General features: G+C 41.3%; 1 protein-coding gene across 4 annotated transcripts in view; it reads left to right on the top strand.

Annotated features, from left to right (window-relative positions):
• Positions 1-837: 837 nt before the first annotated feature.
• The window catches only part of PPP1R12A (protein phosphatase 1 regulatory subunit 12A), a 115,067-nt gene continuing 101,913 nt past the window's right edge, over positions 838-13,991 (top strand). For 2 of the 4 annotated variants that reach the window (XM_027679778.1, XM_027679776.1), the window contains exon 1: positions 839-1,181. In XM_027679778.1, coding sequence (XP_027535579.1) covers positions 945-1,181 — 237 coding nt within the window. In that variant the 5' untranslated portion in view covers positions 839-944. Of the gene's footprint in view, positions 1,182-13,991 lie in introns of all 4 variants that reach the window. The other 2 variants (XM_027679779.1, XM_027679777.1) reach the window with 2 other exon arrangements.

The raw sequence follows: 13,991 nt of genomic DNA, 5'->3' as shown, positions 1-13,991 counted from the left end.
CCAAGAGAAAGGATGTTGTGCTATCCCAGGTTTTCACATCAAGGAAGTGAACTTTAGGCAAAATGGACAATAAGCACAAGGCTTTGTTCACCGTCACACGGAATCACAGAATCCTAGAATGCTGAGAAATGCATGTACGTTAAAGATCATCTAGTCTCAAGTCCTCCATGTGCAGGGACACCTCCCACTAGATTGGGTTGCTCAGGGCCTTATCCAGCCTGGCCTTGAACACCACCAGGGTTGGGGCACCTACAGCCTCCCTGGGCAACCTGTTCCAGTGTCTCATCACTGTGACAGTAACGAATTTCTTTCTCATATCTAGTCTGAATTTCCCCTCTTTCAGTTTGTACCCATTACTCCTTGTGCTGTCACTACAGTTCCTGATGAAGAGTCCCTCTCCGTCTTCCCTGTGGGCCCCCTAAAGGATAGGCACAAATGTGGAAGGTAACATAGGGGCAAATGGCAGCTGGTGCTTTTGTATGTCACGCTGGCCTGATGTAGTCATGTGCAACCTCCCAAAACAAAGGACCCTCACGAGCTGTCCCATTTCTTTCCTCTTTTCCCTCCAAGTGTCTGCATGTGCCCCGTTTGCCAATACAGGCAGAAATACGGATGTTGCTACAGGTGACACAGAGGTCGTACGCAAGGGCTGGCAGTATGTTCAGCTGAGCTGCCCGACGCAGCCGTAGGATCACTAACTCCCCCACCTCCACTCTCACTCCGGCGCTGCCCGCCCCGCGCCGCTCGCGCACGCGCCCCGCCCCCTGGAGATCTCGCGAGGTTATGCTAACGAAAGCCACCGCCCCGCCCCTCCGGTCCCCGCCCGCCCCGCACCCTCCGGCTGGGCGGGTGAGCGCGCGCGGCCGCGGTGCGCTGTGGGATAGTGGCGGTATAAAGTGTACGCTCGGCGCGGCCGGGGCTGAGGGGGCCGGCGCGAGCGGGGCATGAAGATGGCGGACGCCAAGCAGAAGCGGAACGAGCAGCTGAAGCGCTGGATCGGCTCCGAGACCGACCTGGAGCCGCCCGTGGTCAAGCGCAAGAAGACCAAGGTGAAGTTCGACGACGGCGCTGTGTTCCTGGCCGCCTGCTCCAGCGGGGACACTGAGGAGGTGCTGCGGTTGCTGGAGCGGGGCGCCGACATCAACTACGCCAATGTGGACGGGCTGACCGCCCTCCACCAGGTCGGTGCGGGGCTGATCGAGGGGGGCCTGGCCGAGTCGGGCAGGCGGGGAAGGGGGGGCGAGGCCGGACGAATGTTCCCCTCGGCGGAGGTGGAGGAGGAAGGGGCCGGAGGCGGCCGCGCTCCCTCCGCTGGGGGGTGTCGGGGCGGGGAGGCGGCGGCGGGGTCGGGCTGGGACAGGCCGGAGGGACCGGGGCCGAGCCCCGGGGCCGGCGGGGCTGCAGGGGCGGGAGGCTGCGCCCCCTCCCCGCGGGCCGGGCGTCGGAAGGGGCGGCTGGGCCTCTCCTCTGGCGGGGAGGAGGTGCCGCTGACCCCCTTACGCTTTCCCCCGTTGGCAGCGCCTCCCTCGGAGGGCCGGGGGCAGCGGGCCCTGCCCTGAGGGGGTTACGGGGCCGGGGCAGCTGCTCCCCGGCGCGTGGGGGTGGCTGCAGATGAGGAAGGCGGACTCGCTTTCCCCTCTACCCCTTGCCTGGGATCCCAGCAGCAGTTCCCTGCGTCCCCCGTCTCCACGGTTCCGCAGCAGTTGAGCCGATTAAACCCCGCTCGTGTGTGCGAGCAGGCGTGGGGAGAGACGGATCATCTATTTCTCTCCGGTTTCTATGGGGAACCAGTGTTTTGTTCCTTATATAGAAACGCGTATCAATAAGAGGCTGCTTGTTTTCGTTACCGATGTCTCCCGCCGCAGTGTGAAAGCTGAACTTCAAGGGAAGCAGGGCTCTTACATTTTTCTTCCGCGCGTTGGAAAGTAGTAAAAAACCCAATCCATATCGCTTTGTTCTGGTTGTGAGTATGTGGGAGGGGGTTGGTGCCGAGGGAGATAACTTTCACTTGGGGCAGGGGGGGAATGGAAGGGAAACTGGCTATGGAGTTTCCTCAAAATGGATGCTTTGTGCATGTTGAACTTCATAGCAGTCTGATTGGAATCTCAAAACGTTAGCCAAATAAGGAAAGGCTGTGGCAATCCGGAGATAATGCGGGTTTGCCTGAATAGTTTTTTTTCTCTAGAAGGCCAAAAGCTTCCACGCAATATTACATTCACTGAAAAGCGAAAAATGATCTTTGACAGGCTAACTTCTCATTCTTAATTTTAGAAGTTCTTCAGTAGTTTAAAAAAAAATCTTAGTGATTATGAGGTGTAGGTTGATCAAGTAGAAATTTGCCCAAAATGATTAGGTGAGGTAGTTAGGATATTGTTTTTATGCAGCACTTTTCTCACATAAACCAAAAATGAGATGGTTAGTTTATTTTCTCCATTCCATATAGATTTTTCAAGGGTGTGAGGCTCTAGAAATACATAAATTGCCCTGCAATTATCCCCTCCTGAAGATAAAAGTTTCTATCACTCTTTGCTCTGTTTCCTGTGTATGAGTTGTCACTTGCTCCCCTGTAAAGGGTGTTGGTTTACTTTCAGTTGTGAAGTGAACTGGAAGAATGAATGTGTGTTGTGGTTAAGCCTGTCAGCATGTTACTGCAGCACAGTTACCTGACTGCAGGCTAGCCCATCACTTCAGTGTGAGTTTTATGTATTTATCCTCCTCTAATCAAGTTATGATTGCTTCATGCTTCCAGGGAGCTCTGTACTAGAAGTCATACCTTAACTGGTTAGATCCTTGGGTCTGCAAGTTACTGTACTCCAGTGATTGGTAGGAAAGGATGACGTTTGGCTGAACTCTATTGTTAGAATAAGAGGTGGCATTATCTCTCTTTACGAAGTCCAGATGGCATTTTCAAAATACTATATACAGTAAAGCTTTCATCAGGATAATTCTACACTTATTCTCTCCTTTTTACCTGTAGTCAGCTTGCAGTTTGGAAGGTAAAAGTTGAAGGGAACAGAGGCGAAGATTTACATCACTTCTAAAATTCTTACTCACTCTCCTGCCTCCCCTTTAGTGATACCAAAGGGCCTTTTCTGATTTTATGATATTGAAAGCAAATAAGATCAAGTTGTAAAGTTATAATCCTCTTGAGGCAGTCCCATAAATCAATGTTGCCTGTTGCTATTTAAAAAAAAGGCATATAACAAATCCCTGCCTATAACCAACTCTGAATGGTTTCACTTCTTTATTATCAATAAATCTTATTTTCCTGTAATATGCCATATAAAAGGTGCAAGTCAAACATGATGCAGTCTATAACATGGATTCATTTAATCAGATTTGGCTGCGGCATGAACAAAGCTGTGTCTGTTCTCAAAGGAAACTTCAGAAACTTGTCATTCTTCCTCACAGTTTTGACTGACTGATGTCAGGTGTGTCAAAGTCCATGTTGTTGTGTTTCAGACTGCTATGGTTTGCTGTTGCTTTGTGGGTTTTCGGTTGGTTGGTTTTTTTGTTTTGTGTCATCTGTCAGATCCCATGTAGATGTTACTGCTTCGCTGGAATAAATTTATCATAGCAAAGAGAAAATGGTTGTACCTCTTTGGGCCGTGTCTTTTTTTTTCTTCCATCAAATTTTTTTTGCAGTTATGGAGGGCAAATGCATGTGTCTGAAATAGCAATAGAATTAAATATTTAATATACTGCTTAGCTTCTGGTTTTCCTGATGCGTATGGCAGTTATAGGAAGAGACTTAAGCTGTGTTTTCTTTTCCATGGCCCAGGTAGTTGGAAGTGCTGAGGGGAAGTACCATTAATCCTGAAATTCTGGTAGACTTCAGATCTGGTCTTTAGTGGAGCATCAAGCTTTTTTACTAAAGCCATTAGCTAAGCTTTTCCTTTATCAGTGGGGTAGAATGCCATCACCATCAGAAAGCTTTATGTAGAATTGTTTCTCTTTCTGCATATGGGAAAGAAAAAATTACAGTTGACTTGGTAACTCAGTGGTGGAAGGGGGGGAATTATATTTGTAGGTACCTGCTTCATGTCTTGACACTGCCAATGAGTAATTTTGATTTATATTTGCATGTGCATAAATGAGGGGACTTGAGTGCATCATATCTGAGGATAGGTCAATTAAATTTTTTTGAGATCTTGCAGAAGGGAAAAAACTTGTCATAATGTGATTATTCCTGTATGTAATGGTGTCAAATGTCACTTACTTTAAGAACTTGTTCTAGCACAAGTTCTCATATTAGGCCTTTAGCACAAAGGACCAAACTGTGCGTACCATTTTTCTGTCTCAGAGACATGTGCAATGTAGGATATTGCAGCAGGATAACATGTACTCTGCTGCATAACCCTCATTTTATATTGTGTGCATGTGTCTGGAAGACCAGAAAACTTACTTTTAAATTAGACCTTAAATTTACAATCAGATGTCAGTGTTTACCAAGTAAAGTAATGCATTGAAGTTGGTTTTCAGTGTTGCATTTGCAGACAGTTGTCATCCAGGATGAGATCTAACTTAAAGATAAGTGCAACTTTTCTAATCTCCTTAACAATTGAATGTAAGGGGAACTTGAGACAAAAAAGAAGCCCAAAGGTGAGCTGTGACCTTGCAGGTTATTAGTTTCTGCAGAGTGTGGGGGGATAAAAGTGGCATATTCTGAAATAATGTTAAGAGATAATATACTATTTTCAATAAAACCTGATCCCTTCGAGGGCAGACATATTTATTCAAAGTAGTATTCAGTTCTATCATCCTGAAAGCTTAACACCTATCCTTCCTCAGGGTTTAGACTCTCTTCTGCTTTCCCTGGCTTCCATGAAAGAGGACTTGTTTCACTAGCTCTGAGTGGAATTTATTGCTTAGGTGGCTGAAAGTAGTTTGTCTAGAAGTTATGTAGAGCTTTTTACAGGAAAGAGGAGCCCACCCTTTCTGGGCAGCACACGGGAAGGCTGTGTGTAGTAGGGAGGGACCATGATGTGGCCAGTTTCCTGTAAGCCTGGATTTCCTGTGCATGCTGCTCCCCCTGGGAGTATGGGATGTGCACTGTGGAGTACCTGCACTCTCCTGATAAAGAAAGTGGCTGAGATTAGGCTGTGCTTAGGTATGACAATTTATGCAGCCTGCTTTTTGACTGCCTTTATTCTTTGAGGCTGCTCAGACTTAGGAGATAGTAACCTGGTTTTTGGCCTCATTCTCTCTGGTGAGAAGGTTAGTGCTGCAGCCTAATTCCTCTACATAGCATGAAAAGAATATGTCCTGCTGTCCTGATCTTGCTTCTTCCTGGGGAGAGTACTGCTTTGGAGCTAAGATAAGGGAAATTGGTTGTTTGTGCATGGGGATCATCGAGTACCTGTAGGGGGTGTTACTGGTGAAGGCCCCTGGTCCTTGATGAAGGATTCATGTGCTCTCTTTTCGTCTGGGACAAGTACAGTTTACTTAAGCAACATTCCTTAAAGTCTGTCTCTCTGTATCAAATAGTGGTTTTCTGCAACTCCTCAACTACTAAGCTGAATATGAAGGTCAGACTGTTTTACCAACATTTATGTAGCTATATATCAGTTTGCAGGCAGAGCAGTCTGCAGTGTTAAGTACAAGTTTTGATTTGATGCCACTGTTGTAGGACTCTGCTGCGTTGATCCTTTGGTAGTAATTAAGGGTTATGTGTTTTACTGAAATCTTACTCTTTCTAACTGAGTAGGGACAGTTGCTGCTGTCTTAATATTTCCTTGAAAAGTTCTGTCAGGACTTCTGTTGGCGTATTCTTAATACTTGGTATAGTAATGAGCATTGTTACAGTTGGCATCAACTGTCCTTGTTACAACACCCTTTCAAACACTGAGTGATACCAAAGGTACATAAAATCTACCAGCACTGGATCCATTTGCCTTAGAACTTGAGAAGAGGGCATTAAGTCACACTGTTGGGATCCTTTTTGATGAATGATATCATGGGTCATGTGTTTCAGCTGGGGCCACAGCATGTCAAGTCATAAGAGCAAAGAACAGCTTGTTACAGTCTTAAATCTTAAATCTGTAAGGTGTTTGCATCATAGCAGCAGCACCCAACAACCAAGGGTAAGGAAGGTATGGAAATAGCTCAGAGCTGTCCTAGTAAAGTTGCACTCTTTTGGAGGGGAAGCAACCTTGCAATCACCAAACCTCCTAACGCTTTCATTGTAGATGTTCTACAACTGAGAATTTTGGAGAAATTTGCTAACCTTGTATTATTTTATCCTGCCTTTTTTTTTTTTTTAAAGTTTTCTGTCTGTGCAACGAAGCACAGAGAAAAAGAGTCCTGAAATAATGGTAATATTGACTTCACTTGGTGATTAGACTACAGAGGCATATTTGTTTAAAATTCTTTTTGTAATAGGAGTTGGTTCTTGTGTGGGCCATAGATCTTTCTCTCTGTAGTTACAGTAGCTAGGTTCAGATTGTACAATAAATACTTGTTAACTTTCTACTGATTTTGCCATCTAAGATTTTTTTTTTTACTCTTTGAAATGGAGGTAAGAAGAGGAGGAAAAAAAAGGTGTGATTTTTTCATAATATACTGTAAGTATAATGGTGAAAATCTTAAATGCATTCAAAAGAATTGTGTTCTTTTTGGTGTTTTATAAAAGAAAAAAGGTGAAGAGATGGTTATTTGTTTAAGTGTATTATTTATGAGTGGTCTGTCAAGTCTGAACCTGGGATTTCTATGTTTTCTTTTCATTGCTATGGATATTTCTTGTACACAGATAGAATAACCCAAGTGAATTCTAGCATGTAGAAATTATTAAAATATTTAAAGCCAGTTTCCATGTTAGCATAACTGACAGATTTCTTAAACTTGCTAGTCATGGGGGAAGAGTTCTACATTCCAATGTAAGGATGAATTCAGCTGGTAGGGCTTTGGTGTTTACTGAAACTAATATTCAGGGACAATTTCTGCTGGTCTATAGATATGAATTTAACCGTAGCATTATTGCTGCTCATATAGTAGAGCTTTGTCTATGATTTTCTACATATTCTGGTCTGGTTTTGTATTATTAGAACACTTTTTTGTGATAAGTCATCAAAAAGCACCTTGTAAGAGTAGATGAGATGTGCTCTTCTATGTAGGAATCAAATTAATGGGAACATGGCTGAGTCAAGGCCTTTTTGATATTAGCTTTGTAGTAGCAAAAATGCTATTTTTTACCAAATTACTGAATTTCAGTTTGTTAGCTAAATCTGAGGCTAGGAGACAGAAGCAGTCAGTATAAATCACTAGTAGAGATACCACTTAAGTCTTCTGAGGGACCTGTATTCCAGGTTTAAGAATATATATTAAATTTTAGTTGGAACAGATAATTTGACAGGGTCTTATCCAGTTCTTTACTTGTTTGTCGCTTTCCTCATACTCTCACTCTCTCAAAGTTATTATTTAGCCTAGTCAGACACTTACTGCAATCCTCTCAAAACTTGAGAGCCCAATAAATTGATAGCCTCTCTCTGTGTGATTGTGTCTCTGAAGGCTGGACTCACACCATGTGAAATTGAGGAACATGCATATGTTCTGGCAAATACTGAAATTTTATCCAGGGATATATTCAGATGAGTTAGATTTAGAACAACTAATATGCTCTGAAGGGAACGTGGTGGTAGTTTTGGACAACTGTAGCAGGAGTACACCTTTTCTGGGATTCTTGCAACCAAGAAATTGTAAACGATATCTTTACTGCTGTATTGTAATATAAATATAGTTTATAACATGTAAGACATGCAGCATATGAGGACATTTGCCTAACAAATATCAGTGCTCAACAATATATTTTTCTTCATTGATCTGGGCAATGGTAAAATGCAGACTGGAGTTGAGCTGCAAGGCAGTGGAGCCATCGGTAAGCTGGGCAGCTTCTAATGCTGCTGGATGGGTGGTGACATTCCAAGCTCCTTTACTTTCCTATATGCATTCTTGAAATGACAGTCAATGGAAAGCATGGCATAAGAGTGGCAGCATTCCTCAGCTGTTTCCTTTCTAGTAGTTTCAAAACTGTAAGATAAAACAAGTAGGCAAAAGATGGTCAGGGTACTTGAGGATATGGGGGAAGCATTGTTGGTTTGTTTTTTTGGGGTTTTTTTTGGCAAGACCTGGAACCCAGCTTTTCTGTTTCAGTTGTTTTTTGAGCTCACTGAATCAACCTCTGTGCTTATCCTGGAAACTCTGAATCTTTTGATGGCTCTTTCACAAAACCAAAATTAGAGCAATATGATGAAGTTTTTGAACAAGACTGTTTCCCATTTATGCCTGAGTGTGTTAGCACTTAGCCATTAACAATATATTTGTTAGACTAATGGCTTCTAAAGGTCTGTTAAACAGAGAGAAGAGTGGAGTTGGCTTCATGAAGAGGGTGAAACCTCTGAGAAAATCTTAACCAGTAAGTGTAGCCTCACTTTGGGGCTGCACACAGACTTAGGTTTGTCTTCAAGACTGCAAGTAAATAGTTCCTATACTACCCTAATTTCTGAATATTTACATTTGATCTGTAACTAGCACATAACCATCTATTTTGATACTAAATTATCTGTAAGCTGTGGTTGTTGGAAATGGTTCTAGCCCCTAAAACCTTCTATCTCACTGATTTTTTTTAATCTTTTGTTTTTAAATCAGTCTGAAATATCTATCCTTTGATTTATTTTCCTATGTTACGATTGTAATTCAGGATCTTGAGTTCAAACTATGATAGCTTGCTTTAATGTGACTAGTAAGCCAGCCAGTGGTGATTACTATGCAAGTTTTAGTTCCGGGGTGATTATTTATTTAGTTTTGCAGTTTCTGTTTTACCATACTGACAGTGAAGCTAGAAGAGTAGCCAGAGTTTTCTATATACATACTTGAGTATTTGAGGTTTCCTGCACATCAGAGAATTGTGTGCAAGTCTTGGCCTGTGTTGTGGATCTGAATTATATATATTTTGATGTGAATTTCAGTTTCCTGGGGTCCCAAGTTTTAACAAAAGTACTGTTTTTGCTCACAAATATATGCGATTATACTTGAATAAGTAGGCTTAATTAAATGAATAATCTTAATGAAATCAATTAGTTTTCCAAAAGCGGGCCTCCTCATCCCAACAATGAAAAAATCCAAAACTACTTGTATTATCTCCTCAATCAGTTTGAATTTTTATTACCTTCCCTGTGTTCTATACAATATAAGTAACCCTGCTTATTGTTGTTGCATCATTAAATTATTTTTTAGCTAGTTATGAAAAGTCAGTGCTTTTAAACTTGTTTTGTTAACCTGTTATTTGAAAATGTTTTTAAACCTGGTGCTTTAGGTTCTGAACTTGCTGCAAATTTGGGCAAAAATTATTTGCCTTAGGTTTTGGTCAAAGTGAAAAGTGAAAGTTACGGTGACAGCATGATGTCTGTGGGCCAAATTTGGACTCTTGTTATTAAGTAATAATCTCATTTCTATGAAATTGTATAAAACAATGTCTTTAGAGAGCTTGCCAAATTTCACAATTTGCTATCACTTTTATTTTGTTCAGTTACTGTAGCAAGTTGAATTATTTTAGGTCCTAACAATAAAGATTTTTTTTCATGAGGAGTCTGTACTTTGTCTCTTACTCAGTAGAAAATGAAAGTGAAGTGTGTTACCTCTGAAAGAAGAATTTTTGTGTAATGTCACTTTTTCAGCTTCTGAGTGTAGCAGAGGAGAGGGGGTGAGTTGTGCTAACACAGACTGGCAGTGGGTTTTTGTGGATGAATTTCTCTGGACATGGCTTTCTGGTCACTCATTTTCTGCTTGCTTGCAGACAGCCTAGTGAAATGCTTGGCACTTGTGTGTCCCTATAGCTATGCTTGGATATGTGTAACAGGGGTACTGAATATTAACACTTGGATGTCGCAGTGCTTATTGGATATTGGTAGGCTTAGGAAGAGAAGCAGCTTTCCTCCACCTCTGTAAAGGAGTAACCTAACAGATCTAGTGACTCTTGTGCTTAACACTTCTAAAATACTTGTAAAATACTGAAGGCGGGCTTTGGCCTCATCTATCAAATGTGACTCCGAAGAAGGCTTATGAGGTTACTGCATAAACCAAGTTTTACCTATAGCTGTATGTAAATATAGCAGTGGTGATTTTAAAACTACTATTTTTAAGGAAAATACAGAACAACTTGGCGTGAATGCCAGAAGATACATCATATATTGTATGTTTTATCAGTTACCCATGTAAGATGTGGGGGTGGGGGAGCTCTGTCTCGATTGTTTTCTCAGAAGTTGAAGGGATTACTGTACTCTATAATACAGTAAAAAAGTGTTGATTGTAACTATAACAATAGCATTTGAAAGCTCAAGTGGCTGTTAGGACTTGACTGCTGCAAATAAATGTTTTTAGAAATTTTTTCTGCAAAAAGCCTACTCATATGAGAATCGCTGTACTGGTGAACAAGTAACCATAGCTTTCTGGAGCATGATCATTAGTAGGTTCTATGGCATAGGGAACGTGAAAATGGGAGTTTTTCTGGATGTATATGGAGCAGTTCCTGAGAGAAGATCAACTGTTGGGTGTCAGCTTCAGTTTGACTTATAAAAACTTTACAAAAGCCAGAAAAGCCTACTAAAACAAAATGTGTGATTAATAAGATGGTGGATTTTAAGAGCTGTTGATGCTATTAATGATTTGGCATCCTTTTTTAGAGTAAGTGACCTGCCATGTCAGGTGCATATGCTGGATTAAAACATAAAACCACAAAAGCTCTGGCATGGAAAAGCTTGCATGATAGTATTCTTATTAAAGACATTTTGCTGTTAAGTTTGTTTGTAGGGTTTTTTTTTTTAAATTTGAGTTTGTTTGGTTTTTTTTTAAACAGCATATAAATTAAAAAAGCATTAGTAAAAGTTGAAGACATGCAAGCTATGGGGATTCAAAGTGAAAGACCAAACAGCACTTAAATGTAACTTTCTATTAGGGAGCATTGGCATCAGAGCCATAGTTTCTTCAGTGACATCATTCATCATCAACTACTCAGAGATATGACTTGAAGAGCTGATGTGTAACTTCCCCCTTTTTGGAGATCCTCCCGGGACTTAGTGTCTGAGCAGCTGTTTGCTTACCTGCACAAGTACTTAGTGTTTTCAAGACAGAAAATCTCATTACTGCATTTGGAAGGCTTTTTCTTAATTTCTTCTAGGATTTTGAGCACTTCTCATTTCTTCTCTGTAATTACCTAATATTATTTTCTATTGCCAAGATAAATGACTTAAATATGGGAGAATTTTCTTGTTTTTTTTTCCCCGTTCATTTTGCTTTGTCATGTTTTGCTGATAATGTATTTGGTAACATGCTTTGCATTCTATTAATACTTGGAGGGTGCTTATGCAGAACTTAAGTAACAGCCTAAATCAACTGATTTGGACTGCTTTATTGTAGCTTAAACTGCAGATATTACTTGGGTATTAAACTTTAGGTCAGAACCTTCAATTTCTAAAAGAAATATGGTTTAAAATCTGGCTTCAGATGTTTGGCACTTGAGCTCATGCATGATAGGCTGTAAAACTGAGGAGTGTCACTTAAGTAGGAGTGACATCACTAACTTTTTATCAATACACTTCTGTGCTTATCTTTAGTAGCTGTCTGTGATTCATGTGACCCATATTACATGGTACAGTTGCATAAGTTTCTTTTTTAAGAAGTTCTACTACCTAGAGGAAGTTGGGCATGGGGAGAGTATGATTCCCTCCTTGCTTGAAACACTGTATTCATACAACAACAATACTGTTACCAGTTTAGCAGAGAATGCAGAGTGGAGGGAAGTTCTTGCTTACAAGACTATGCTAATACACAATGAGTAGCAGAGTGATGGTGGTCTACTGGAATAACTAGGCAAAGGTAATGTGTCTGCCCCACTTTCTTTGGGTGGGTGGAGGGGATGAGAGCAGCAACTAATTTGAAAATTACACCTGGCACAGTGTCTAAACTGAAAATTAAAAGAGGGCCACAAGTTACTGGCTTAATAGGTTGGTCTGTCACGCTGAGAAAATACTCTCTTTAGCCATCAAGGCATGTGTTTCTGTAGTTGAGCCGGTGGTTCTGGCTACTTTGCTGTCTTGGATTTGAATTGTGTGTTCTGATGCTTGTTTAACCTGGGGCTTTTGACTTGTCATTGGATATCATGTCACATGTAATGTCCAGAAAAGCAAGAATCAAAGGGAAGTGCTTTATCTCACTGAATGAGTGGAAAAGGTCAGATTGGACTGGTTATGGTAAAAGCTGTAGGAGCTGCAATATGAAGTAAAGCTCACTGAAATACTTGTGCAGAAGATGCTGTAGTTACAAGCAGCTGTGGTCAAGAAAAGTTATATTTTTCCAATGGAAATAGATATCCCTTATCAGCAGGTATCAGGGGGTTATAGATTAGAGGAAACTCCTAGTGATTGTTTACTTAGCTTTAGAAGCATTTGGAGATGTCAAACTCTTTGATCTGTTTCACTTAAAAGAACTTTTTCATTCAATCCCGAAGAGTGGTAGTGTATTTTTAAAACAGGCTGTTGTGATGGTTATGGTGTAAGTGTATATGTTTTCCTCCCCTCCCACTTTCAGTGTAAGTTACATTCTATGGTTAATAGTTCTTAACATCTTGAGTGTCTTTGGAGCTATTAGGAGGAAACGTTTACGTGCCATTATAGTTTATTGACTCTTGTGGTATCCCTTGTGTTCAGGATCAAATATGGAGGTGTGCTGTAGAACCTTCAGGTGTATTGTAGTGATGTCATCATGACTAGGCTTCGCGAATGAAGATTTGGGAAAGGCTCTATCCACATTTGTTACAAGCACGCTGGTGGCTAATGAGGCCAATACGAGATAGACATATCCGATTGCAAAAGGCACAGCAGAAAGACTCTTAGGTGGTATATTCTGCAGGACACGATTCTTTCTGCATTGTCTTTTCTCCTCAATAGTGACCCTGCGTGCGTTCTCAAAGGCATCAGCAGCGTTATAGATGGTGTGTCTCCTGACCTCCCGATTGGAGGCCAGAGTAGACCAGTTATGGTGGTCAATATGGCCGAGGCTGAGATGATGTTTCAGGGAGTCCTTGTATCTTTTCTTCGGGGCTCCTCTCTTGCGGCAGCCGGTGGCAAGTTTGCCATAAAGCAGGATCTTAGGGAGGCGGTGGTCCTTCATCCTTGAGACGTGTCCTGCCCAACGCAGCTGTGTTCTCAGCAACATGGCCTCAATACTTGTGATTGCTGCTTGTTCTAGAACAGATGTATTAGTCACATAATCTGACCAGTGGATGTTTAGGATTGTGCGGAGACAGTGTTGATGGAAGTGCAGTGATGTAATAAACCTGTAATATCACCATGTCTTCATATTGTTTTTACTAGAGTTTACAGCTACTAGAGTTACTGTATGAATAGTATAGGTGCTTAGGTCATTAATAGTGCTCTTCAGCCATAAAACAAAGAGTTAAAATTTCAGCTTTAATTGTCTCTGAATCTTTGCAATAAACTTGTACGGCATTCTTTTTGAGCTTGGGAATTTGGGTGAATGTCAGCAGTATTTTTTTTTTTTTTAGAAGAATGTTCAAATTGGCAAGCTTTAACTTTGTACTCTTCATTTTTGCATTGAGTTTGACCTGTGATTTCAGTATATGTCCCACATACAGTGAAAGAATTCAGAATTTTCTGTATTGTCATAATTCTTTCATATATTATGCCCGTAGTTGTATCAACTTGTTCTTCTACTAAGTGCCATAAATCAGTAATCCTTTTTTTCCTGAGTTCTTTCAAAGGACTGTGGATATTCTGTACTTGCTAGTTAGCAAACATATGTTGAGGTGTCCAGACCACTCAATTTGGAGATAGAGAAGTCTTTGACTGCATGAAGCCAAAGTCCTGACTCTACATTCCTGTGATATGGGATTATTTAATTTATAACTTCATCCAACACTTGAGCTAAAACTGCTAGAAGTAGACATAAAATTCTCCAGTAGTAGCTGAATCTCTGTAGTA

Source organism: Neopelma chrysocephalum, unplaced genomic scaffold (assembly GCF_003984885.1).
Source record: "Neopelma chrysocephalum unplaced genomic scaffold, ASM398488v2 Primary Assembly neopelma1_59, whole genome shotgun sequence".
NCBI lineage: Eukaryota > Metazoa > Chordata > Aves > Passeriformes > Pipridae > Neopelma > Neopelma chrysocephalum.
This window is presented reverse-complemented; position numbering and strand designations above follow the sequence as displayed.